General features: G+C 39.2%; 1 protein-coding gene across 2 annotated transcripts in view; it reads left to right on the plus strand.

Annotated features, from left to right (window-relative positions):
• Positions 1–9009: 9009 nt before the first annotated feature.
• The window catches only part of COL21A1 (collagen type XXI alpha 1 chain), a gene marked incomplete at its 5' end in the record, with an annotated part of 89845 nt that continues 73593 nt past the window's right edge, over positions 9010–25261 (plus strand). For both annotated transcript variants that reach the window (XM_082481131.1, XM_082481130.1), the window contains 6 exons: positions 9010–9097; positions 11556–12107; positions 16370–16538; positions 16672–16888; positions 19236–19409; positions 23992–24069. In XM_082481131.1, coding sequence (XP_082337257.1) covers positions 9010–9097; positions 11556–12107; positions 16370–16538; positions 16672–16888; positions 19236–19409; positions 23992–24069 — 1278 coding nt within the window. The remainder of the gene's footprint in view (positions 9098–11555; positions 12108–16369; positions 16539–16671; positions 16889–19235; positions 19410–23991; positions 24070–25261) is intronic.

Here is a 25261-nt window from a genome sequence, read left to right on the forward strand (position 1 = left end):
TCCACTCACTCTAAACATCCCTTTTGCTATCAAAGTGGCACGTAAAAAAACAAGATAAAAAGCATACAGTGAAGAACAGAAGAATGGGCATAATGAGTCACACTAAAGGTCCACCCAACCCAGTATCCTGTCTCAGTTAATGTCTGATAGGCTCTTGTGGCTTTAATTTAAACAGTTTTGTGTAGTTGGGAGACAGCCAAAGGCTTGTTACTGCCACCCTGTGCATCACCAGAATTACAAAGTCTCTGGGCGCAGCACACTGTCCCATTTAAGGTGGAAAAATGAAATAACCATGGGGGATGCCTTGAAAAATACAGTAACACATAAGCTATTTCTTCACTAATACTCACTGTCTGCAATCCTTTACTTGAGCTGGATGCGAGTCTGTGTATCTATTTAGTAACCCTGTATGGATTTCTCTTCCTTGAGCTTCCAACACTAAAAGTGGTTTGGAACAACTGAGAGGTGGGAAAGCAGTTTGATTAGTGTGTTTTCCTGGTTACATTTGGTAAAACTACAAACTAATCACAACAGATAATTTGGAAAAAGACAGGAGGTAAAAGTTTTATTTTTAATATTCTTTTCTGTTGGTTTTATTTATTTATTTATTTATTTATCACATAGCTTAGCATAATATCATTGAATCATAGGATATCTCAAGTTGGAAGGCAATCCTTCCAATTTGGATAATTTGGAAAAAGACAGGAGGTAAAAGTTTTATTTTTAATATTCTTTTCTGTTGGTTTTATTTATTTATTTATTTATTTATCACATAGCTTAGCATAATATCATTGAATCATAGGATATCTCAAGTTGGAAGGCAATCATAAGGATCACTGAGTCCTGGATACTGTTTGCAGATGCGGAGGAAATAAGGAGCAAGTGTGAATCCCCTGTCTCTCTGCCTGTGCAGTGCTGGGACAGATTTACCGTCCCTTAGTGCACAGGGGAGAGAAGAAAGCAGTGATCACATCCATATACCACCATAGAGACAACTTTCTCTGTTTCTCTTAAAAAACCTGGAGATAGAAGGGATGTGATCAGCAGTAATGTCATTGGAGAGGTCCTGGGCTGATATTAATGGTGGCCTCTCCATGGTAGCAATAAGGCACTTGGGCAAGTATTTTCTGTAAGTAATTTCAAGTACACTTCTATTGCCTGTGCTATAATTACTGTATCAATAAGACACAGAGGTTTGGTCTCTGGAGTTGTTGGTTTGGCATCTCTTTTGACTGTTAAAAATGCAGTGATATATTATTATTTTCTTTCAAATAAATTGAATACTGGATAATTCCTGGAATCCTTATTGGCTGGTTGCTTAAGTCTTGGGTTTGTCCTTTTAATTTTGGTTTCTATTAATAAGTCTGTTTTGGACGACTAAATAGTTATTTGGCTTTATGCTTATAATGAAGTTCTCAAGTTCAGTATCTCATATTTTTCAGGCTTTGTTGTAAATGAAATACAGAAGGACTCTTACAAATACATGGAAAAATTGATCCGTTGAGGGAATACAATTTGATTCTGCAAATCAGATAAGCTTGTTTTACCAATTATTTTACTGATTCTTTTTAAGAAATATAAATTGGAGCATGGTTTTCACTGAAGGAAATCTTGCTCTGATGTGATAGTTTCATTACTTTAATGTCTTTCAGGATTAGAGATGTACACTAACAGCTGCTGTAGCATTCACTAGTGACGAATCGAAATTCTTCACTGTGATAAGTGAGACATATCTGGTTCCTGCCCTGTAATTCCCTCCTGTGCTCCCCGACACTGATGCCTGATAGCTTGTGAAGGTATTCCCAGTATTATTTCTTTTATTGGTGGAGCAAGAGTGAGTTTGGATATAGTGCTCATGTGAGGCCAGGGCTGCATGGTGCACAGGAGTTCTCTCTGGGTAGCTGGGCTGGGGTCAGGAGGAACTTGCAAATATTTCTTCTTTTGTGTTCCACCTTTTTTCCTTTCAGGACTCCTGTTTTGCGGAGTTTTAAAGGCAACTTGATGAGAGTTGACTGGCAGGGTCATAGGAGGAGTGTGCCATTAATTTTTGCCTGTTGTTTAAAAAATATGCATGAATGAGATGAATGCAAATGAATGACAGAAGAACGCAGAACTGAAAAATTCAGAGGACAGCACATTTTGGCTGGGTGCTTGAGTGGGGCATACCACAGAATATCCCCATGAATTTTCCTTTGCTTACTTCTAGTTCGCCTGTAACTCCCCTCATCTCTTATTTGCAGTGGTTTTGACATGACCTTTCCCCTCTGCTCCTAAACCAGGCTCCCTGACACTCTCTACTCCAGGACAGCCAGTAAATGCTGCTTTCACAGCATATCAACTCTCCCACGGTGAAGCATTTAGTATTTCTGTGGAGCACCTCCTTCCTTGGGGGCACAGGGCTTCCTTGCATCCTCCTGCTCTCCCTTTCCCACCCAGCCAGCTCTGAGCATCTTCCTTTTCCCTGTATCTTCTCTCATTCCTGCCGATCTTGGGGTGGTTCATCCCTGAAGATACCAGCAGGTAAATGTTTGTGGAAGGGTGAGCAGAGATGAAAGGATGTGGTGCAGTTTAAGGAAGGCATTAATTGCTTCTGCAAGTGTTGGTGACCGGAGAGACCAGAGAGGATCCCAGTGTCCCCGCCTGACCTGAAGTGCCTGTGCTTATGGCAGGGAGCACATACAAGTTTTGTGCTGTAGGAAGCGTATTAAACTAATTTTGCAAATTTAGTGTGCTGCTTTATTTTCAAAGAAAGGTGCAATATTAATGGTAGCAGTGCCTGTACTCTTTTTTAATGAAGACTGATGTAGTGAAGTCACTAAGTTGCTTGTTTTTTATTTTCCTTTTACATAAATAACCATTTAGGCAACCACAGAGATGACAAACACCAAAAGTTAGTTAATGTACTGTTGTGGTATTTTCCTCAGTTGTCTTTTTCACAACTATTCCTTATCAATTTTTGGACCTGTTTCTTTTGGGATTGTTGGTGGGAGGAATCTCTAGGATTTTACAGTTTGTTGGGGCCAGCGTTGTGGTTTATTGATATATATCAGCTCTCTGTATGTAGTCTGTCTTTTTTTGGTTATAGGCTGACATTTTTCTGATATTCTCAAAGAATGCAGTAGTCCTTTGGTTGCTTGCTGTTCAAATTCCCACATAGATTTAATTTCATATGTTCTTTGGTATCGCTCAATTTGGCCTTATGAGAGACGTGTTTCACCCTTCAGTAACACATGCCACGGAAATGGCTGAAAGTGATTTTAAAATAGTGAATCTTACAAACCATCAAGTCTGAAATAATCAAAGTAAATTGTCCACTTCTACTATGGTAAGATTTTCTCATGTATTACATGCCTATTACATGTAATTATATACACTTAATTTCATAGTTTAAACAGATCCTTTTTCAAATAGCTGGGGCAAGAAACTGCTACTTAATCTATTTAAATGAAGTTGACATCCCAGTATTTGTGTAGCATCATTTGAACAGTGCATCTTATGTCCTATCCCGTAGACTCCAAGTTGCTTCATCTGGTTTCTCACCCATTCTGGTGCAAGGTAATATGAATAACAAAGTATGGTGTTACCTTGCAATTATCTGTAACCTGAAGGTCATATTTAATAACATAATAATTATGTTTTTGAATGATTAACTTTAGGGGATTATAAATAGGTAGGAGTAGCATTTCCTTGAAATTGACTTTTGTGCATTTCTTGAGGTTGTTTGTGGAGATACTTTTTTTTTTTTTTGTCTTAAAGGAATGAGTGCTTTATAAGCAGTGGAAAAAGCAAAGCAGCTGACTGAAAAGCCAGAGGAAATCAACTTACTGATTTTGTGGCACATCTTCTATTTGGCAAATACAGATCATGAATCTACCAGAAATGAACCTGACATTGAAATTACTACCTCTGTACTTGTTATTTTCTTGCCCCCACAACTCTGTAATCCCTTTTTCCCCATATCATTTTCCTAAAAACATCATGTCATAGAATCATAGAATGTTTTGCATTGGAAAGGACCTTGAAGATCATCGAGTTCCAGCCCCCCTGCAATAGGCAGGGACACCTCCCACTAGACCAGGTTGCCCAAGACCATGTCCAGCCTGGCCTTGAACACCTCCAGGGATGGGGCCTCAACAACCTCTCTGGGCAACCTGTTCCAGTGCCTTACCACCCTCAAAGTGAAAAACTTCTTCCTAATTTTTCATTCTGAACCTGCCCTCTTCCAGTTTAAAGCCATTCCCCCTTGTCCTATTGCTACATGCCCTAGTAAAAAGTCCTTCCCCAGCTCTCCTGTAGGCCCCCTTTAGGTACTGGAAGGCCGCAATAAGATCTCCCCGGAGCTTTCTCTTCTCAGAACAGCCCCGACAATTTCAGCCTCTCCTCACAGGAGAGGTGCTCCAGCCCTCAGAACATCCTCGTGGCTCTCCTCTGGACACGCTCCAGCAGGTCCATATCCTTCTTATGTTGGGGACTCCAGAGCTGGATGCAGTACTCCAGGTGGGGTCTCACGAGAGTGGAGTGGAGGGGCAGAATCACCTCCTTTGACCTGCTGGCCACACTTCTTCTGATGCAGCCCAGGATACGGTTGGCCTGCTGGGCTGCGATTGCACACTGCTGGCTCCTGTTGAGCTTCTCGTCAATCAGCACCTCCAGGTCCTTCTCCTCAGGGCTGCTCTCCAGCCATTCCCCGCTGAATCTGTATTTGTGCTTGGGATTGCCCCGACCCAGATGTAAGACCTTGCACTTGGCCTTGTTGAACTGCATCAGGTTGGCTTGGACCTACCTCTGCAGCCTGTCCAGGTCCCTCTGGATTACATCCCTCCCCTCCAGCGTGTCTGCCTCGCCAAACAGCTTGGTATCATCAGCAAACTTGCTGAGGGTGCACTCGACCCCACTGTCCATGTCGCTGACAAAGATGTTGAACAGTACAGGCCCCAGTACCGACCCCTGAGGAACGCCACTCGTCACTGCTCTTCACTTGGACATCGAGCCGTTGACCACAACACTTTGAGTGCGACCGTCCAGCCAGTTCTTTATCCACCGAGTGGTCCATTTGTCGAATCCATGCCTCTTTGATTTAGAGACCAGGATATCGTGTGGGACAGTGTCAAACGCTTTACACAAGTCCAAGTAGATGACATCAGTTGGTCTTCCCTTGTCCACTGCCATTGTAACTGCTTCATAGAAGGCCACCAAATTTTTCAGGCATGACTTGCCCTTGGTGAAGCCATGCTGGTTGTCACCAATCTCCTCCTTTTTTTCTATGTGCCTCAGCAGAGATTCCAGGAGGATCTGCTCCATGATCTTGCCAGGCACAGAGGTGAGACTGACTGGCCTGTAGTTCCCTGGGTCTTCCTTGTTTCCCTTTTTGAAAATAGGGGTTATGTTTCCCCTTTTCCAGTCAGCAGGATCCTTGCCAGACCACCATGACTTCTCAAATATGACGGCTAGTGGCTTAGTGACCTCATCTGCCAGTTCCCTCAGGACCTGTGGACGTATCTCATCAGGTCCCATGGACTTGTGCACCTTCAGATTCCTCAGGTGGTCTTGTACTTGATCTTCACCTACAGTGGGCGGTTCTCCATTTGCCCAATCCTCGTCTTTGCATTCTGCCTCATGGGCAGTGCGGCTGCAGTCCTTGCCAGTGAAGACTGAGGCAAAAAAGTCATCCAGTACCTCAGCTCTGTCTCTGTCCCAGGTAACCAGTTCTTGCGTTTCTTTCTGGAGAGGGCCCACATTTTCCCGAGTCTTTCTTTTCTCACTGACATACTTAAAGAAGGATTTTTTGTTTGCCTTAATGTCCCTGGTCAGATTTAGTTCTATCTGGGCTTTAGCTTGTCTAACCCGATCCCTGGCTGCTCGAACGATTCCTCTGTATACCTCCCAGGCTACCCGCCCCTGTTTCCACTCCCTATAGGCCTCCTTTTTCCTTTTGGTCATGTCCAGGAGCTCCTTGTTCATCCATGCAGGCCTCCTGGCTTTTCTGCCTGCCTTCCTCTTTGTGGGGATGCATTGCTCCTGAGCTTGGAGGAGGTGGTCCTTGAATATTAACCAACTTTCCTGGGCCCCTCTTCCCTCCCGCGCTTCATCCCATGGCACCATACCAAGCAGATTCTTCAAGAGGCCAAAGTCAGCTCTCCCAAAGTTCAGGGTGGTCAGCCTGCTGCATGCCTTCCTCGCTGCCTCGAGTATCTCAAACTCGACCATTTCATGGTCAGTACAGCCCAGGCTCCCCTTGAGTTTGACACTGTCTACCGGCCCCTCCTTGTTGGTAAGAACAAGGTCCAGCATAGCTCCTCTCCTCATTGGCTCCTCAACCACTTGGAGAAGGAAGTTGTCAATGCAATCCAAGAACTTCCTGGATTGCCTATGCCTGGCTCTTTTACCCTTCCAACAGATGTTGGGGTGGTTGAAGTCACCCATGAGGACCAGGGTCTGTGAAAGTGATGCTGCCCCTATCTGTCTATAGAGGGCTTCATCTACTTGGTCTTCTTGGTCGGGTGGCCTGTAGCAGACCCCCACTATAATGTCCCCTGCTCCCGATTTCCCTTTAATCCTGACCCATAGGCTCTCAGTTGGCTCTTTATCCATCCCTAGGCTGAGCTCCATGCATTCCAGCTGCTCCTTGACATATAAGGCAACACCGCCTCCTCATTTCCCTTGCCTGTCTTTCCTGAAGAGCCTGTAGCCTTCCATGGCAACACTCCAGTCATAGGAGTCATCCCACCAAGTTTCTATGATGCCAATGAGATTGTAGCCCTGGAGGTGTGCACACATCTCTAGCTCCTCCTGTTTGTTCCCCATGCTCCGTGCATTTGCATAGAGACACTTCAGCCGTGTCTTCATTGAGGCTGACTTGGCTGGAACAGCTGTAATTACTTTGTGCTGCTCTCCAGGCAGCATTCCTGTGCCATGTATTAACGGTGCCTCTCCATTGGCTCCTGTTGGTCCAGGAGCTCCTGGCTCGTCTATGTAAGACTTTGAGCATGCTGCAGCGTCGCCAGCACATTTCGGAGTGAATGGCTGCAGGCCCTCACCAGCACCCCGTTCTTCTGTCCTTGGTACAACATCCCTGGCTGGTCACAGGCAAACCTGATAATACCCCCTTCCCACATTGAATCTAGTTTAAAGCCCTGTTAATGAGCCCTGCTAATTTTTGGGCAAAACCCCTTCTCCCCCTTTGAGTGAGCCAGCCCCCATCTGCTGCCAGCGGGCCTGGTGCCACATAGGCCATTCCATTGTTGAAAAACCCAAAATTGTGGCAATGACACCAGCCACGGAGCCACGTATTAATAGACTGAGCTCGTCTGTTCCTTTAAATGTCACTGCCCACAACGGGAAGTAGGGATGAAAAAATAACCTGTGCTCGAGGTATATACATCTTTAGAGAGAAAGGTCTATGTTTAATTGCTATAGAAATTTGTTGCAGATAACAGCTTACTGGCTGCTTGATGGCTGCTCAGTATGTTATAGTGATTAAATGGCATTCTCTTCAGTTTACTCCTTTGAGTAGTCTTGGCAAAGAAAATGGTTAGTTATTTCCACTTACCTATTTCTTCTCCTAAGAGGCACTTTCAATAGCCATACTGAATTGTGTTTTGGTGTATTTTTGAAGAACAGTATTTTCCAGCACTACAGAAGTTTCAGAACATCTGGCAGTACTTTTTTTTACTGGTGAAAGGACAAATACACACAACTTTTATCATCCCCCCGATATATTGACGTTTAATTTTGTGTGTAGTAAATACTTTCATTTATATTTGACCTTTTAGGTGAGTGCGTAGATCATTTTGGTGTGCGCATAAGTAAAGGTTTATGACTAGAAGAAAAAGATATGAAAATGGAAGGAGTCTTGGCCTTATTAAAGGAAGGCATTTCAATTCGAGGAAATGGGCTGAAAAAAGCAGCAAGAATGCTAATGATAAGCTGTCGTGTACTAGATAAAGACTAACATGACTGACAAAGCAAAGCCTGCAGAGAAAAGAGGAATATTTAGTCTTCTGGTTAGATGTAAAATGCTTAAATTAGTGGTGCTGAAGGGTAGTGCAATAAATTGGCCCTGAACTGCTTCTGAAAATTTGTCCTGAATTTAGCTTCTTTTTTTTTTCATGGTTTAGAGATTTTCCCATAAATATGACAAAATTTAAAAGCAGTAGGTTGGTTTGCCAATTATTGAGCAGCACAAAGACAATGTTGTTCTGAATGCAAACCAAATAACTCAATGGGGAAAAAAGTTTCTGTTCAAATATGCATAGATATGTTATTGTAAAATTCTATCCTGTCTTATAATCATGACATTTGATTCACCAAATCTCTGCTTATATGAGCAAGTACCACTTCACATAGTTCAGTAGAAATCAAAGGGTCATAGAGTGACTGAGGTTGCAGGAGACCTCTGGAGGTCATCTCGTCCAAACCCTGATTGCCCAGGACCATGTCCAGAAGGCTTTTGAGTATCTCCAAGGAAGAGACTCTACAGCCTCTCTGGGCAGCCTGTGCCAGTCCTCAGGCACCAATGCATGTACTTCCTCAGACCAGCAGTTAATTCTCCCTTTTTCTGTCAGGGTGTTCATGTTTTCTAGAGGAGGATAAAATGTAGTTAGAAAAATTGCATTTTTCATTGTGAGATGAGAAGAAAGAAAACAAGAGATTCCATATACTTTTTTTCAGAGTCTTGAAATGAATGGATCTCTAATACAGTACTCCAAAAATGTATCTGTTCCCATTATGATTCTATTTTTTTTTTGCAATAAACATAAGCCATAAATATGGCTTAATTTAAGTAAATTTGCCAAATAATATTTATCACAGCAACATGAGACCAAAATTGCATGTTTACTTCAGGATGCTTTTGGGGATATAATTCAGAGACCATGACAACAGAGGAGACATAAACAGAGGAAAAAATCAAAAGTTGAAGATGCATATAATTTATATAATAATAATAATATTTTATTTTCATTTCTTCCCCATCTAGTTTAGTCTCAAGACTTTGAAAATACAATACACATGGCACAGATCATAACATTTTTTCAGATGCTGTTAATTCTGCTACTTCATGATTACATCTCAGCTGAAGATGGGGAAACAAGAGCAAGTAAGTGTTAATTTTTATATTTCAGATAAGGACAACTTCAAGGCATGCCTTGAATTTATAGTATCCATTTTCAGGTCCACATGTACACTTCTGTTAATGACGATTTTTTTTTCCAGTATAACTTTCCTGGTGAAAGTTCTATAATATATAATAAGTAACTTAAATATCTTATTTCTCCTTTAGGAAGGCGTTGTGTTTTAACCCCAGCCATCAATTAGGACCACGCAGCCATTCACTCTCTTCCTTCCCCCTGGTCCCCAGTAGGGCTGGAAGAAGAGGGAGAAAAAGGAAAAAAACACCTCATAGGTTGAGAGAAAGACAGTGTAATAGAACAGTAATGGAAGAGAAAATAATAATAATAATGATAATTATGGTAAAAAATATACAAAATAACTGATGCAATATAAGTGCTCACCACCTGATGATTGGTTGCCCAGCTCATCCCGAGCAGTGATCATGTATTCCTGCCCCCGCCGGCCAACTCCCATTTCTATATGTCATGAGCATGACATCTATGGTATGGAATATTTCTTTGGCCAGCTTGTCCTGTCTTTGCTCTCTCTCAGCTTCTATGAGAAACTGAAAAAATCCTTGACTTAATAAAAACATTACTTAGCCACAACTAAAACAATGTGTTATCAACACTGTTCTCATACTGAATCCAAAACACAGCAGCCACTAGAAAGAAAATTAACTCTATCCCAGCTGAAACCAGAACAGAAGGGAATATCTTTATTTCTTTTTGTGTCTTGGAAATATAAGTTTTCCAAAAGTCCTGATTTAAACTTGTGTCTTGAGTATTTGTATTTTCATTTCTTAAGAAATCATTTGTTGAATAGTTTAATGTTATGTGAGAAACTAAATAAGAAAAATAAAAGTTCTGTGGGAGGAAGCTGAGATAACCCCAGCTCTGAGACAGACCTTCTTCCATGTTCTTCAAAATTAGCATCTGAAACCCCACCAGACCAAGTTTTATACTCTAAATATAGTTAATGGAAAATAAAAAGTTAAAGTAAGGTAGCTTTTTGAAAGACAAAGTAGCTGAATAAAAAGAGTGAGGAAAACTTTCCTCTGGCCACAACAATACTTTCAGGGTAGGTCTTTTCCTCCGGTTTTGCTCTCAATCCAGCAATTTTCAGTATTTTATAACAAACTCCATAAAATTCCTTTTGGTCTTTAGAAAGACTTCTTTTTTTCACTCTACCTGCTCTAAGCTGGGACTGCTTTCAGCAGGGTCCAATGATGTCCAAAGTCCCTTCCGACTGAAATTACTCTATGATTCATATCCGTGGACCACAGAGCGATGCACTCTGCTCGCCCCTTGCTCCTTCTCCCAATGTCTTTTCTCTTCACCACTACCTGCATTGCAAAAGCATCTCTCCAGCAAACTGTGGTCACTTGCTTTCAAGGAAGATTAAATCTTGACCTGACCAGAAGTGTCCATAGGCCGATGTCAGATCAAGGCAAAACTCTCCTTCCTGTGAGGAGCTGCAGCATTTCACAAAACAGAAAGGACAGTAATACACAGCAACCCCGGTGACCCCATGTGTCATGGGATCAAAATAATCTGTCCTGGTTTTGGCAATCTCCTTGGCATCTTGTGTCAGTTGCCTAAGCTCCTTTCACAGTTGATGGAAAATGATTCTCTCCTCTAGAGAGTTATTCCCTCCATCTGAGGATGTGCATATAAGATGGATAGGACTGTCCTGTAGAAATGCTTGTGTCAATCCATGGCCTGTAGTTGGCAAGTTAGTCTAAACGCTCCATTTATAAATGACTACAGCTAGGAGAGCTGAATCCATCCCTGTGTCATCATGCAGTTACATTGTATTTGTTAAGTGCTTATGTGATCTTATATTCTGGAGGTTGAACTCGATCACCGAGCATCTTTCTTCTACTAAAATCAGAATATGTTACCAGCAACATTCAATCAAGACTCAGGATTTTGTCATAACTAGTTTTGTAAGTGCCAGGTAGCGGTGTCAGAAGTCAATTAAAATGTATTTGTAAGAGGACTGGATGTTACTGCTGAATTCTGGAGTATTCAGACTATAGCCTTCCTCTGTAGTGCGCTTGGTTTGCTAACAAAAAAGAGTTTTTATGTTTATCATCTCTGCAGACAAAGAGATATGGAAAAACCCCAAATGTATTCCTCTCTGCTGATTGCATGAAATGAGTTGCCAGCTGAGGAACTGAATTCCAGAATTTTTCATAGTTGTTTCTGGTGATAATGTAAAAACCAGAAGATGGTGTGGTTTTCAGATACCAAGTGGGATCTGTACGGCTTACAGAAACAATCTTGTTTTCTTTGACAAACTCAGCTGATTTTTTAAAAATTGAATGTATTTGTCAATATAGATTCTAATACAAACAGTAATTGATTTGAAAAATATTTCCTGTGGAAGAAGAAAGTAGAAGGGTTTATTAAAATATTTGTTTGGTTTTTGTATTTTTTTAGGTTGCAGAACTGCTCCAGCAGATTTAGTTTTTATCTTAGATGGCTCTTACAGTGTTGGTCCAGAAAACTTTGAAATAATCAAAAGCTGGCTTGTCAATATTACAAGAAATTTTGACATAGGGCCAAAGTTTATTCAAGTTGGAGTTGTCCAGTACAGCGATTACCCTGTACTTGAAATTCCCCTCGGAACTCATGAATCCACCGAGAACCTCATCAGAGAAATGGAGTCCATACACTACTTAGGAGGAAACACAAGAACAGGAAGAGCTATTCAGTTTGCCTATGACCATCTTTTTGCAAAATCTTCAAGATTTTTAACAAAAATAGCAGTTGTTCTCACCGATGGAAAGTCCCAAGATGAAGTCAAAGACATAGCAGCAGAAGCAAGAAAAAATAAAATCACTTTGTTCGCTATTGGTGTTGGCTCAGAAATTGAGGAGGATGAACTTAAAGCTATTGCCAACAAGCCTTCATCAACTTACGTATTTTATGTTGAAGATTATATTGCAATATCAAGAATTAAAGAAGTTATAAAGCAGAAACTCTGTGAAGGTAAGTAATTGATTATAAAATATTTTTGGTGTGCAGAATGTAGTTCTGTACCCATATTTCTTTATTTCACAAGCAGAATGCATGATTAATGTAACCTAAGGGACGTAAAAATCTTTACTATGATCTTTCATTTTGATCTTGTTTGCGGAAATCTCTCACAAAATGCGATTTTCTCCATTAAACAAAGACATAACTTTGGGTGCTTTAACATAGTGTGGTTTTGGTTTCAGTGTGTAGCATTTTGCCTGGAGCCCCAATTTTATTGCGTTGATAAAGCTGAAACCCTAAAATAGTTGAGCAATTCTCATAGTGCTGAGACTATAGGGCTTACTTTATCCTTTTCCCAGGTGTGGCTGATACTCATGCACAATCTAGTGTTTCTTCTTGACAGTTGAGGGGATAGCCTATCAATCATTACAAACAGGAGTTCTTCTGCTAGTATGTATGGAAAAACCCAGAAGAAAGACTCTTGGCAAAAGTGCCTGGAATTGTAACAAGCTGTTGTGATCTTTTTTAGAAGGATTTTATAGAGGAATTAGCCAAGACCAACATTGTAAAATGACTTTTTAGCCTGAGAATGCTAGCAGTGTTACTGCATTGAGTTTTCTGGTAACTTTGTAAAACAATGGCTTTCCCATATAGGTAAAAAAGATACTAACTTGCTTCTAAAATATGTCACTTGGGACTGTATTATAAAGCGAATATTTATCAGTGCTATTCTGTACATGTTTTATTACCAAGAACTGATGCAAGTCGTATTTCAGTTGTACCATATTTCTGCACTTATCAAGAATGAAAACGTTGTGGTTTAGTTTTCATTTGGTCTCACTTTGAGTATGGACCTCATTGAAAAAATATGGTGATACTTATGTTGAGGATAATAGTGTTTGTTTCTTGATACGCTTATGAAAATCATAATAATTCCTTGTAGTTGATGTAGTAAGGTGGTCAGTCCAAAAATTAAATCAGCTAAGTGCAGCTAAATTCTTTAATAAAACTTCACACAGGGAGAAATCCCCCAAAATAAGCACAATATTTTTTTAAAATAAAGTTTAGAAGAAGTGACATTATATTTCATCAAGATGGATTTTCTGCTTTCATAATTAAGTTAACTAGTATCCTTTAAAATTCAGCTGCAATATTTGACACGACTCTTACAGCAGTAATCTGTGAATGTTGACTACGTATATAAAAGTGTATTTACTGTTTTACTTAAAGTGACCCTTTGCTTCCACTCTCTTAGTTGTGCTCTTCCCTTGTGTTAGCATTGAGATGCCTCTCTCAAATAGCAATCAGAGCTGGTTGGCAGCTTCTTTTCTAACTGCAATGTCTTTAGCAGGTGAACTGAAAGACTAGTAAACTGGAAATTTTTATATCTGTGCGATGGATTATTTTATTCATGTTGTTAATATTCACTCTGACTCTGGGAGAGGAAGTTCCATGAGGGCAGAGCAGCAGTGATTTGGCTGTGATCAACCACATGAAACTGCCTGAAAATTTTACAATTCTCTCTGGATTGTTTGTTTTAACGTCTAAAACAAAGGCAAGCCTTTACTCTCTGTTGTTTTTAACTTTGTTATTATGTGAACATAGATAAGAGCATAGGGGCAGCATTTCCTTTCTGGGAAAAAGAGGCTGAGGTTTGGTGGTTCGTGTAGTGAGTTGTGCTGTTACAAAGGGTGTTGCAGATGGAGGGCTCTCATGTGCCTTTTGGGAACTCTAATGTTCGTTTTCGAGTACAGCAGGGTGAAAAAACCTGCTGAACCTGTCATCCAGAAAGGATGACATGGCTAAGAGAGTCCCCAAATATTTAAGGAATATTTAATATTTATCCTGGAGGGTGAATTTTCCTGTAGTATTAATATTCTCCAGAAAAAATATAGAAAAGATTCTATGTCAGGAATGCATTTAAAAGCAATACTCAATGCAGACCTCAAGTATGTCTGGAGGATGCTGAGAAGAGTTCCTTTGTGCTAGATAATGGGATTTAACATCAAAAAATTATTTGATGCTTGGGAAGGAAAAATAAAGCATCTGAAAACTATATAAAGACACTAAAAGGGAACAAGATTTCAGTATAGGCTAGAGAGTTGCTGTGACTGGTGCTATGGACTGGAAACACAACCCTGTTTCCCATGGAAGACAGTTCTTAATTTTGCCACTTGCTTCTGCATCCTGTATAATGGTGCAGTTAGCTATCAAAATAGTCCTGCCAGAAGGTGATCCAGAGACCCAAAAACATCTACCTTACTCGGAATGTTTTTTATGTAATTCTTCAATGTGCCTTTGGAAATAAAGAATAATTTCTTAATATATAATTTTACACATGCTTAATCTGTATTGTATTGGTTTAGAATAGTTACTTTGGCTTTGGATCCAGAATAATGGCCATCTAACATTAAGTAATTCTATTTCTGCATTTATTTTTTGATTTTATACCAGATTTCTAATACTGTAACTAATAATAGATTCTTGCATTCATTTTCTCGTCAGTGAATATGATCATCTGTAATCTGTATTAATGGCAATATGACCATTATTCAGCTTTGAAATAAATGTTTAGAAAATATTTGCATGATAACAAAGCACAGTGAAGAAAACTGAAAAAAATGAAGTGTTATTACTCTTACATAATTTCATAAGTATGTTGACTTAAATCCTGCATCTGTGTTTTGAGAAGAGTGAGAAGGAAGATTGTGTTTGACTTTTTATTTCCTTTTTTTTTTTTTTTTGGAAGCATTCAGAAGGTAGACATTTTAGTTTCCAAAATGTGGGTGGAGAGTTCTTGCAATTCTTTCTTGTAGAACCAGACAGATAACTTTAAATGTCTTTTTAATTTGGTAGTCAGGTGATGTTTTGCTGTGGGGAGGAAAAGAAAACTAAGGGGAACATACGTGGCTTCTTGCTGCCGTCCCAGGCACCTGTGACATGTCCCCTTAGGATGGATTATCCTTTCCCCACCGTGGATAGTTTGTGCATACACTTAGCTGAATTTTCCTAGAGTTTATATGTCCTGCCTCCCCCATCAGAACGGTGTAGCTTCTGACTGCCCTTGTGTTGGTTAGAAAGAGAAGTCGTGCGGTGTTGCTCATGTTATAAAGAGAAGCCAGTCTAGACCTTTGAGCTGAGAATTCCCTGGCACTGAAACATGAGTTTTTCAGCCCATGCTGGTCCAGATGGAGATGAGAGAACACTCCACCCCTTCTTTGGAACGTATTCCTAACCTATTCCCATTCTGTGAATTGATACTTTTCTGAAGAAACAATGGGAAATGAATAATGAAATGTATTTATTGTAAATAGCTTAGCATAATTTTAATAAAACAAAAAGTTGCTTGCTTTCTTTGCACTGATTTATTACTCTAATACAATGTTGGCTTTAGCATTATATTTCACTCTGCTATCTCACTTTTTTTTTTTTGAGACAACTTAGGTCCACTGCCTAGTATTGTTTTTTTTGTGTAAAGAGAATTAAACAGAGATAACATTCAGCTAACTTTAGTTTCCACAGAAAATATATCACACAGTATTTGACCAGTGAGAATAGCTTCAAGCAAATTTCAGTGTGAGAGACAAAATAGATCAAGAGCCCATTTTGAGCAAAAGAAGATGGAAAAAATAGTTGTAGATAATTCTACCTTTGTCCATTTTCAACCTTATTTTATAGTTTGGAGGGATGCTGGATTAATCCAAATAGTTAATTATAGTAATTGGGCACAAGTTAGAACACAGGAAGTTCCGTTCAAAAACACGGAAACAGTTCTTTACGGTTCGGGTGACAGAGCACTGGAACAGGCTGCCCAGGGAGGTTGTGGAGTCCCCTTCTCTGGAGATTTTCAAGACCCGCCTGGATGCAGTCCTGAGTAATGTGCTCTGGCAATCCTGCTTTAGCAGGAGAGTTGGACTAGATGATCTCTAGAGGTCCCTTCCAACTCTGATAATTCTGTGATTCTGTGATTCTGTGATTCTGTAATTAATAGTTTATTAGATAATGTAATACCTTTTAACTGCAATTAGTGACAACTCAAAATAGTGTGTGAACGTAATTGCAGTAAAATATGACATCTTGGTGTTCTTGCATCATGTCTCTGAGGATTCTGCATGTCATTTTTCTCGTGTTAACTCGCAGTTTTATTTCTTTTATATCTTTAATTTCTCCTTTATTTCTTGAAAGGCAGCCACAAAAAATTAGGTAGGTGGGAGGTTACTTTTTGAAAGTTTTAAGTCAAATTTTGAACTATACTTGCATTTATTACTTTGCAGAATCTGTTTGTCCGACAAGAATTCCAGTGGCAGCTCGGGATGAAAAAGGATTTGACATTCTTGTAGGATTAGGTGTGAAGAAAAAAGTTAAAAAGAGAATTCAAATACCAACCACTAATGCAAAAGCTTATGAAGTAACCTCACGTGTTGACCTCTCAGAATTAACAAGGTATTTAGATTTATAAATACACTGCTAAATTTAATCAGATTTTTTCATTTGCTTAAAGTGAGAGAGACTTATTTTAAGATTTATGCAAATGTTCTAGTGCTGTCTTTTTTTTCCCCCTTTCCACCTGATTTAGGAATGTGTTTCCAGAAGGTCTGCCTCCATCCTATGTGTTTGTTTCCACTCAAAGATTTAAAGTAAAAAAGACGTGGGATTTGTGGAGAATTTTAAGTCTGGATAAGAGACCACAGATAGCAGTCACTATTAATGGAGAAGATAAAACATTATCATTCACTACGACAAGTTTAATGAATGGCACACAAGTTATTACTTTTGCTGCACCTCATGTAAAGGTAAGGAGTAAGTAATTGTCGTGCTGATATACTCATTATTCCTTTGCCCTTTATGTTTTTTAAAATAGCATGGTCTTATTTTTGGCTGCTTACACATTTAAAAATTGATGGGGGGTATTTTACCCACGTTTCCAGAGTGTCCACGGTGATTGTGACTATAAATGCCTTGTGGGTGTTTCCTATTCAGTAGTTTCCAGCAGGTAATTGTGAAGGTCACAGAGACTTTTTTTCACACAACTCTTTGCTTAACATATGCCAGAAAGTATTTTCTGCCTTTGATATGGAGACTAGAAAATGTGAATGAAAATAGTCCATTTTTTAGAGGGAGTTTTTGTTAAGTGCCTAAATTCCTTGAAAACGCATAATGGCAGAAGTTACTTTTTCTTCTCCAGAAGAGTAAATAGCAGCTTAGAAAATAAGAGTTCAATCTGGATTTGTCTAGTTCTCTGTTGAATAAATATTCAGCTACTTATTTTTCTCACTGAATGGATTCCCCTGTTTGTGCAAACCAATTTTATTGCCTTTTGGTGTAATCTGAAGGTTCTCCTTCAATCTTTCTTCAGTAATTTCCAGTAAGGTATTCAACTCTTGAAAGAAAGATTATCTCAGTTGCAGGTGAGGCAGAGGGAAGGAGATTGAATGTCTCTACTTTTGCATTTGTAGCAGTATATGAATATGCAGCCTGGAGATTCCCATTCCTAGTATTTAAGTGAACAAAGAGGGATGCTTCAGCAGACACAGTGGGAAGGATTTACTGCTAGAGCGCTTCATGGCCAAGTGGTTTCAACTTTTCTTGGAAGCAGTGGCCAGCATTTGAATCCTTCCTCCAAATCAGGCTGAATGAATTTGAAATATAAATCCTCAGAGAAGGAAGGACTCCTATCCAAGAGAAGGTTTTAACTACTAAGCTTTTGCTAGGGAGAGGTATTTAATTTTTCTGTTATTGGCTGGAGAATTTTACTTTTTCCTTCCAAATTTCATCTGTCTTTTTATGATTATTTGTAGGTGAAATAATGAACTTTTTTTTTTAAGAAGCAGTGTTAAATTTGATTTACTGGAAATTGTTAGAAAATGCAGTTTCAAGTCAATCCAAAAATCTGTATTTAATTGTTTCTGGCAGCTACAGTGACAAATCAATCTTATTCCTGCAGTCCCAGGTATCCATGAACTTCACCATGAAAAGAAGACTTTTGCTTTTTTTCTTTTCTGTTTCTCCATGCTTGTATTGGTGTTATGGAGAACAACAATTTTATGACCTTTTTAGAGCTGTATGTCTTTAAAAGCATTATAAATATCGCTATGCTTTTAATGAACCTTTTTATTTAATAAACCTATATGATAATTTATCACTTTTATTCAGGAAAATGGAGATTCTATATGTTCTGATCTGTTGTTTATTTTGTCTTGTAATGAGACTCATTGTGCATAAGTAAAAACCCAATCTACAAATGAAAATTAATTAGAAGCAGAGGTGCTACCTAAGGGTGTATACTATTAAGTGAAGTAAGCTTAATTTCTGTTTATTTTTACAAAAGGTATCAAAGATATATAACATACTGAAGGATGTATGTTTCAGTTTACTTTTATGTATGCCAATTTAGTGCAGGATTAATCTCTATTAAATTTAGCTATATAAAAGGTAAGCATCTAGTCTAGGTTAGGCTAAAGAGCTAGATTGGTTTTGAAATTAATGGATAGGCTCAAGAAGAAGGCATTTCTTCCCATGTTGAATTCCCGTATCTCACCTAAGGTAGGTGAGATAAATCTTTAAAGGTATCTCTCATTTTCTATTACTTGTAGAACTATGTTATTTGTTTAAACTGAATCTTAAGCTTTAGATACCTGAGGTTTTGTGAGATGATGAATGTAATATTTGGTTTATTCATTGCAATTTTGTGATTCTTTCTGCCAATATCATGTCATCTTTAAGATTTTTTTCATAAGAGGTTAAGTAGAAAAACTTTCAGGTACTACTTTGTTTTCACTATGATTTAAGATCTGAAGCGTTTGAGACATTATACCACTACTGAAAAAGAGGTCTCTGGCTTCATGTTTTTAAGAAATACAGGTTTGAGCATATTCAAGATCACAGACTAAAAAATCTATGTGAGTTATAAAATAATTATGAAATAGGGATTGATTATTACCAAATATAACCTTTGCAATTAAAATATTATTTGGCAAATACTTTTTTGCCTATAGAGTTTGCAGTTTTTTGTGTGACAAAACCTGAAACATTGATCATCTCAACCATTACCAGTAGTTTAAGTGTTGAAGTGCAGTTTTATTGTTATTTAAATTGAAGACGTTTTGTTTCAAACAATTCTGTTTTCTTCACTTTTCTTAGACATTGTTTGATGAAGGCTGGCATCAAATTCGTCTCTTAGTAACAGAAGACTTTGTAACTTTGTATATAGATGACCAAGAAATTGAAACGAAGCCATTACATCCTGTTTTAGGTATTTACATCAGTGGCCTAACCCAAATAGGAAAGTATTCTGGAAAGGAGGAAACTGTACAGGTAAGCATATGCTAAACCCACAATAATTCAGAAATTCTACAGTAGGTTAACATTGCATTGGTGCCTTCTGTTTTCTTGAGCTTACTCTTCTAATTTACACTAGGCTGAAATTTAATATACAAAATTTTAATAGTTAAGAGGGAACATAAATGGTCAGGAGGACTCAGCACAACTGATATATCCTGTGCAGTGGGTGCTTAATTGGTCTCACTGACTTCAAGGGGCATTTGTTTTTGCTGAAACACAAATTTGATGCAACACGGTCACCCAAATTTGGGAAACAGTGTCTCAAAGCAGAGGATTTCCTTTGTGCTTGACACTTGCATAAAATTTCCATCCGTGTATGGGTTATGTTGGTAAAAGAGGGAGAGAACAGAATTTTGGTGAAGTTTCTTTCTCATCACTAGCTGTGAAGAACGTACAAGGTGTATCAACTCTGTTTCTGTTGTACTGCAAATATTTGATACTCAAACAGCCACTGTTTGATTCTTCTGTGCTGGAACCCCCCCCGAAAGCTCTGTACCATGGTTCTTCTCTATTCTGAGGAACGTTATAGTCCTTTTGCCTTCAGTTCTTTGCGAACACCAAAAAGCTGGTTAAAACTTCAGGCTGTATAGGTAAAGGATGTGTAGACCAGTGGCGAAGACTATTATGTTGACAGCGTTCTAGATGTTGGCTAAATAGATTGTTCCTTATATTTATAGCAATATGTTAATGACATTACTAATCAGACTAACAGTAATGGAAACAATACTCAGAAATACTGGGTTACGTAAGTAGCCGTTATTTTTGAAAGTTATGCTTTTTTTGTACTCTAATTTCATGATCCTTACTGCTCCTATTAAAATCTATGAACGTGTTTTGCATCATCTTCATTAACTCTCTTCAGATGTCTTTGCTTAGTTACTCCTGATTTTTATATTTTTGTAGCCAGGCTTCAGTTCTATTATTAGCATATTCTAAAAGTGTATATGGAAAATTGGATGACATGCTGTGTGTGTGACTCAGCATTTCTGGTAGTACCATTGTCTGTATACTAAAGTACCTCTTTGCGAAAAACAGTTATTGCAAGGAAAGTAGAGATTTCAGAATTGTAATCAATCGCCTTGTGCATTTTCTCTGTTGCTACAGGATGATCCCATTTTTACAGTTTTGTGCATTCTAGGATTAGAGGGTTGGTTGGTTGTTGTTGTTGTTATGTCTTGTATTTTCTCTTAAGTTGCTGCAGAAATGGGGCTTTCACAGAGTCCCACTAATACAGTTTCTGAGTTAAGGAATGTTAGTAGCAAGGCATGTTATCTAAAATAAAAATGAAAACATTTTTGGAATGTCGAATTGTGTAAGATCCTCTTCTGATAGTGTACTACAAGAAAAGTAGAAAATCTGCCTCAGGTTGCAATTTTATATTTCCAGATGATTTCTATAATCTGAAAATAAAGTTATTTCTTTTCTCCACTTTCTCAGACTGCGATGCCTTCTGCAAAGCATTAACAGTCAAAATTTGCCAGGATATTTCTATTTAAACTATGATTATAGAGAAATATTTTAACAAATCTGCATACCACCTTTCAGTGAAAAGGTATTTTGAAGTCCTTTAAGAAGGAAATCAGTTGGAGTTGAATACAAAGTATGATACAAGAATCTTCAGAAGTACTTTGGTGAATTTTCATTCTCTTTCTGTGCTTTGAATCAGTTGTTTTCTACTGATATTTTGCAAGTGTTCTTGGTTTAATTAGGATCTTACTGGCTGAAGTGCTGTCCCGTATAATGATGATACACTTGTGAATATACATAAGTGTTGTGACTTGTAGACATTTTAAATTTGAAAACACATATTACCAGGCATGGTATTAACAGACTCAATTTTCTGTGCCTTTTTCGCTTGATAGTCCAACTTATAATCTATAATTTCAAATAAGTGTAACAGGGCTTTTTTCTCTTTGCAGTCATGATAGTTTATGCTAGCAAAACTGACTTCAGTGTTTCCGTTTTTCTGGAGTATAGTGAGAGAGCAGAATGGCAGAAACTTTTGCTTGTCTGGTGCCAGTGTTTTTATTGATTGCTTTTTAAAGCTTTACATTATACAGCTAAACTCTACATCAAATTCTTTCAAGTGTCAGGGATACCTTCTGATGCTTCACCAAAACTTACTAATCTTATATCTAGTAGAGACAGGTCAACGCAGAAACATCTTCCCAGGACTGTTTAGGTAAAAACAGGCCTCTTTAGGGATCTGCTTGGCAGAGGGCAGAAGCAAGGACAGGTATGCTGGGAAGAATACAGAGAAGTTGTCTGAGCAGCCGGGGATCAGGCTAGGAAACCTAAAGTCCAGATAGAATTAAATCTGACCAGGGATGTCAAGGGCAACAAGAAAAACTTCTACAGGTATGTTAGTGATAAAACGAAGAGTAAAGAAAATATGGCCCTCTCTGGAATGAAACAGGTGACCTGGTCACCTGGGATATGGAGAAGTCTGAGGCACTCAGTGACTTTTTTTGCCTGAGTCTTCACCAGCAAGGGCTCTAGCCACACCACCCAAGTCGCAGAAGGCAAAGGGAGGGACTGGGAGAATGAAGAACCACCCACTGTAGGAGAAGATCGTGTTTGAGACCATCTAAGGAACCTGAAGGTGGACAAGTCCATGGGAATTGATGAGATGCACCCATGGGTCCTGAAGAAACTGGTGGATGAAGTTGCTAAGCCACTATCCATCATATTTGAGAAGTCGTGACAGTCTGGTCAAGTTCCCACTGACTGGAAAAGGGGAAACATAGTGCCCATTTTGAAAAAGGGAAAAAAGGAAGACCGGGGGAACTACAGGCCAGTAACTCTCATCTCTGTGAATGGCAAGATCATAGAGCAGATTCCCCTGGAAACCATACTAAGGCACGGGGAAATTAAGGAGGTAATTGGTGACAGCCAACAAGGCTTCACTGAAGGGAAATGTTGTCTATCAAATTTGGTGGCCACCTACGATAGAGTTACAGTGTTGGTGGATAAGGAAAGAGCAATTGACATCATCTACCTGGACTTGTGCAAGGCATTTGACACTGTCTCGCACAACATCCTTGTCTCTAAATTGGAGAGACATGGATTTGACAGGTGGACCACTCAAAGTGGTGAGGGCTTGGCTGGATGGTTGCACTCAAAGAGTTGTGGTCAATGGCTCAATGTCCAATTGGAAACCAGCGATGAGTGGCATTCCTCGGGGGTTGGTATTGGGACCGGTGCTGTTTAACATCTTTGTTGGCGACATGGACAGTGGGATTGAGTGCACCCTCCACAAGTTTGCTGACGACAACAGGCTGTGTGGTGCGGTCGACGCACTGGAGGGAAAGGATACCATCCAGAGGGACATTGACAGGCTTGAGAGGTGGGCCTGTGTGAACCTCATGAAGTTCAACAAGGCCAAGTGTAAGGTCCTGCACATGGGTTGGGGCAATCCCAAGCAGAAATAGAGGCTGGGAGGAGAATGGATTGAGAGCAGCCCTGAGGAGAGGGACTTGGGGGTGTTGGTTGATGAGAAGCTCAGCATGAGCCGGTAATGTGGACTCTCAGCCCAGAAATCCAGCCTCATCCTGGGCTGCATCACAAGAAACGCGATCATCAGGTCCTGGGAGGTGATTCTGCTCTTCTACTCTGCTCTGGTGAGACCCCACCTGGAGTACTGTGTCCAGCTCTGGAGGCCTCAGCACAAGAAGGATGTGGACCTATTGAAGTGGGTCCAGAGGAGGGCCATGAAGATGATCTGAGGGCTGGAGCACTTCTCCTATGAGGACAGGCTGAGAGTATTGGGGTTGTTCAGCCTGGAAACCGTATAGTGGCCTTCCAGTACCTAAAGGGTGCCTACAGGATAGATGGGGCCTCTTTATCAGGGAGCGTAGTGACAGGATGAGGGGTAATGGTTTTAAACTGAAAGAGGGTAGATTTAGACTAGATATTAGGAAGAAATTCTTTACTGTGAGGGTGGTGAGACACTGGAAGAGGTTGCCCGGGGAAGCTGTGGGTGCCCCATCCCTGGAAGCGTTCAAGGCCAGGCTGGATGGGGCTTTGAGCAACCTGGTCTAGTAGGAGGTGTCCCTGCCCATGGCAAGGGGGTTGGAACTAGATGATCTTTAAGGTCCCTTCCAGCCCAAACCATTCTATGATTTAATGAAAAAGGAAAAGGCTGGTTTTGCCTGTGCTGTTGGAACTTGTTTCCCGATTATATTGGCATCCAGTGTAAGCCGTGCTGTGCGTGTTTGGATTTATTGCCAAGGGTTAGGGAGGGTGATTTCTATTATTTTAGAAAAGAAAAATCTTGGATTGATTATTTTTCTTTAAATAATTCTGTTACAGAATATTTAATTGGTTTCACATATTAATCATTGTGAGTAGCCTGACTAGAAATCTTTTTACATCTTGAATTGATTTTTAACTGAAGTGTACACACAGAGCTTCCAGCTTCTCTTGCTTTTTAGTATTTTCTTCATTTTTTGAAACTTGTGGATGACATAATTTAAGAAGAGTATAGTTTAAACGAACTTAATGTCAGATTATTAACACTTTCTCTAAAAAAAGTCTTTTATGTTTTGAATTATAGTTTGATATACAAAAACTGCGAATCTACTGTGACCCAGAGCAAAATAATCGAGAAACAGTCTGTGAGATCCCAGGATTTGTGAGTATGATAGATAAACTTTTGAGGACTACCTGGCAATTTTTTACAAATCACTCTTTAAAGCTAACTCAGTGAATTCTTAAAATGAGTAGTACTATATTGATTGACCTGGTGCAAACAAATGCTTGTTATCCGTGCAACATCAAGTGACACTGAACTTGTCTGTTTTCAGCCTTATTTTTGCACAAATGTATTTTAGAAGGTTTTTTTAGTTTAGATATTTGATGGTGAAAATTTGACAGCAGTATAGAAGAATCTCAGAATCTTCTGTTAGAATTTAAGATTTCAAACATCATAAATTGATAAAACTACTAGGTTACAGCAGTGTAAAATACTTTAAACATTACTTTTTAACTTATCTGATATAATTCTTGCTACTTGTCAGGTCATTTAATCTCTGAAATTCTGTATATAGCCAACAAGTTTATATTTTTAAATCCCCTTTTCCTGTCAGAAGTGTATTTGATGCTGTCTCTGTTAAACATCCCATTAACTGAAATGTTGCCAAGATTTCATGAAGTATGTTATGGATAAGGCAAAAATAAAATCCTGTTCAGGATTTTATGGTTCGTGTACACATTTAGCAATCTTGTAGGGATCCTTTGACCCTCTCTTTGCCCTCTTACATAGAGTTAATTATGCAATGAAATGTAAAACACATGCAAAGAGATTTGGTAACCATTCATGACACACAGCTGCAGCCAGAGTTTTAAAAGCATTCAGTTCCCATCTGAAAATATAAGCAAGAGATTGTTTTATATGTACAGTTTCCTTCAAAATGTCCCCCTTTGGTGTCTAAAACAAACTGAGCTAGAGATAAACCGACACCAGTGTCTTTCTATGTAAACCCATATTCTTTATGTTGTGATTTGTTTTAGTGTTAGGACCATTTTGACAGTTTGACAATAGAACTTGTAAATCTTCAACATCTAGACATTTTGGGGTTTTTGTCAGACTTGCGCAGACCCCCAGCTAGTCTGTTTTTCTTCTATTTATTTGAGGCCAGTGTGTCTATTGCCATCAGCCACCTTATTTGGGCTTTTTCAAAACTCACAGCTTTCATTTAAGTAACAAGTAGGTGGATGGATGATTAGCTGTTCTGAAATCTGACTCTGTGTGTCAAGAATTAATGGGTTCAGGAACACTTTTGTAAAGTTAGTTTTAATTCCTGAAGTATTTTTAGTGTTTCGCT

The sequence above is a fragment of the Vanellus vanellus genome (genome assembly GCF_965231255.1).
Source record: "Vanellus vanellus genome assembly, chromosome: 3".
In the NCBI taxonomy this organism is placed as follows: Eukaryota; Metazoa; Chordata; class Aves; order Charadriiformes; family Charadriidae; genus Vanellus; species Vanellus vanellus.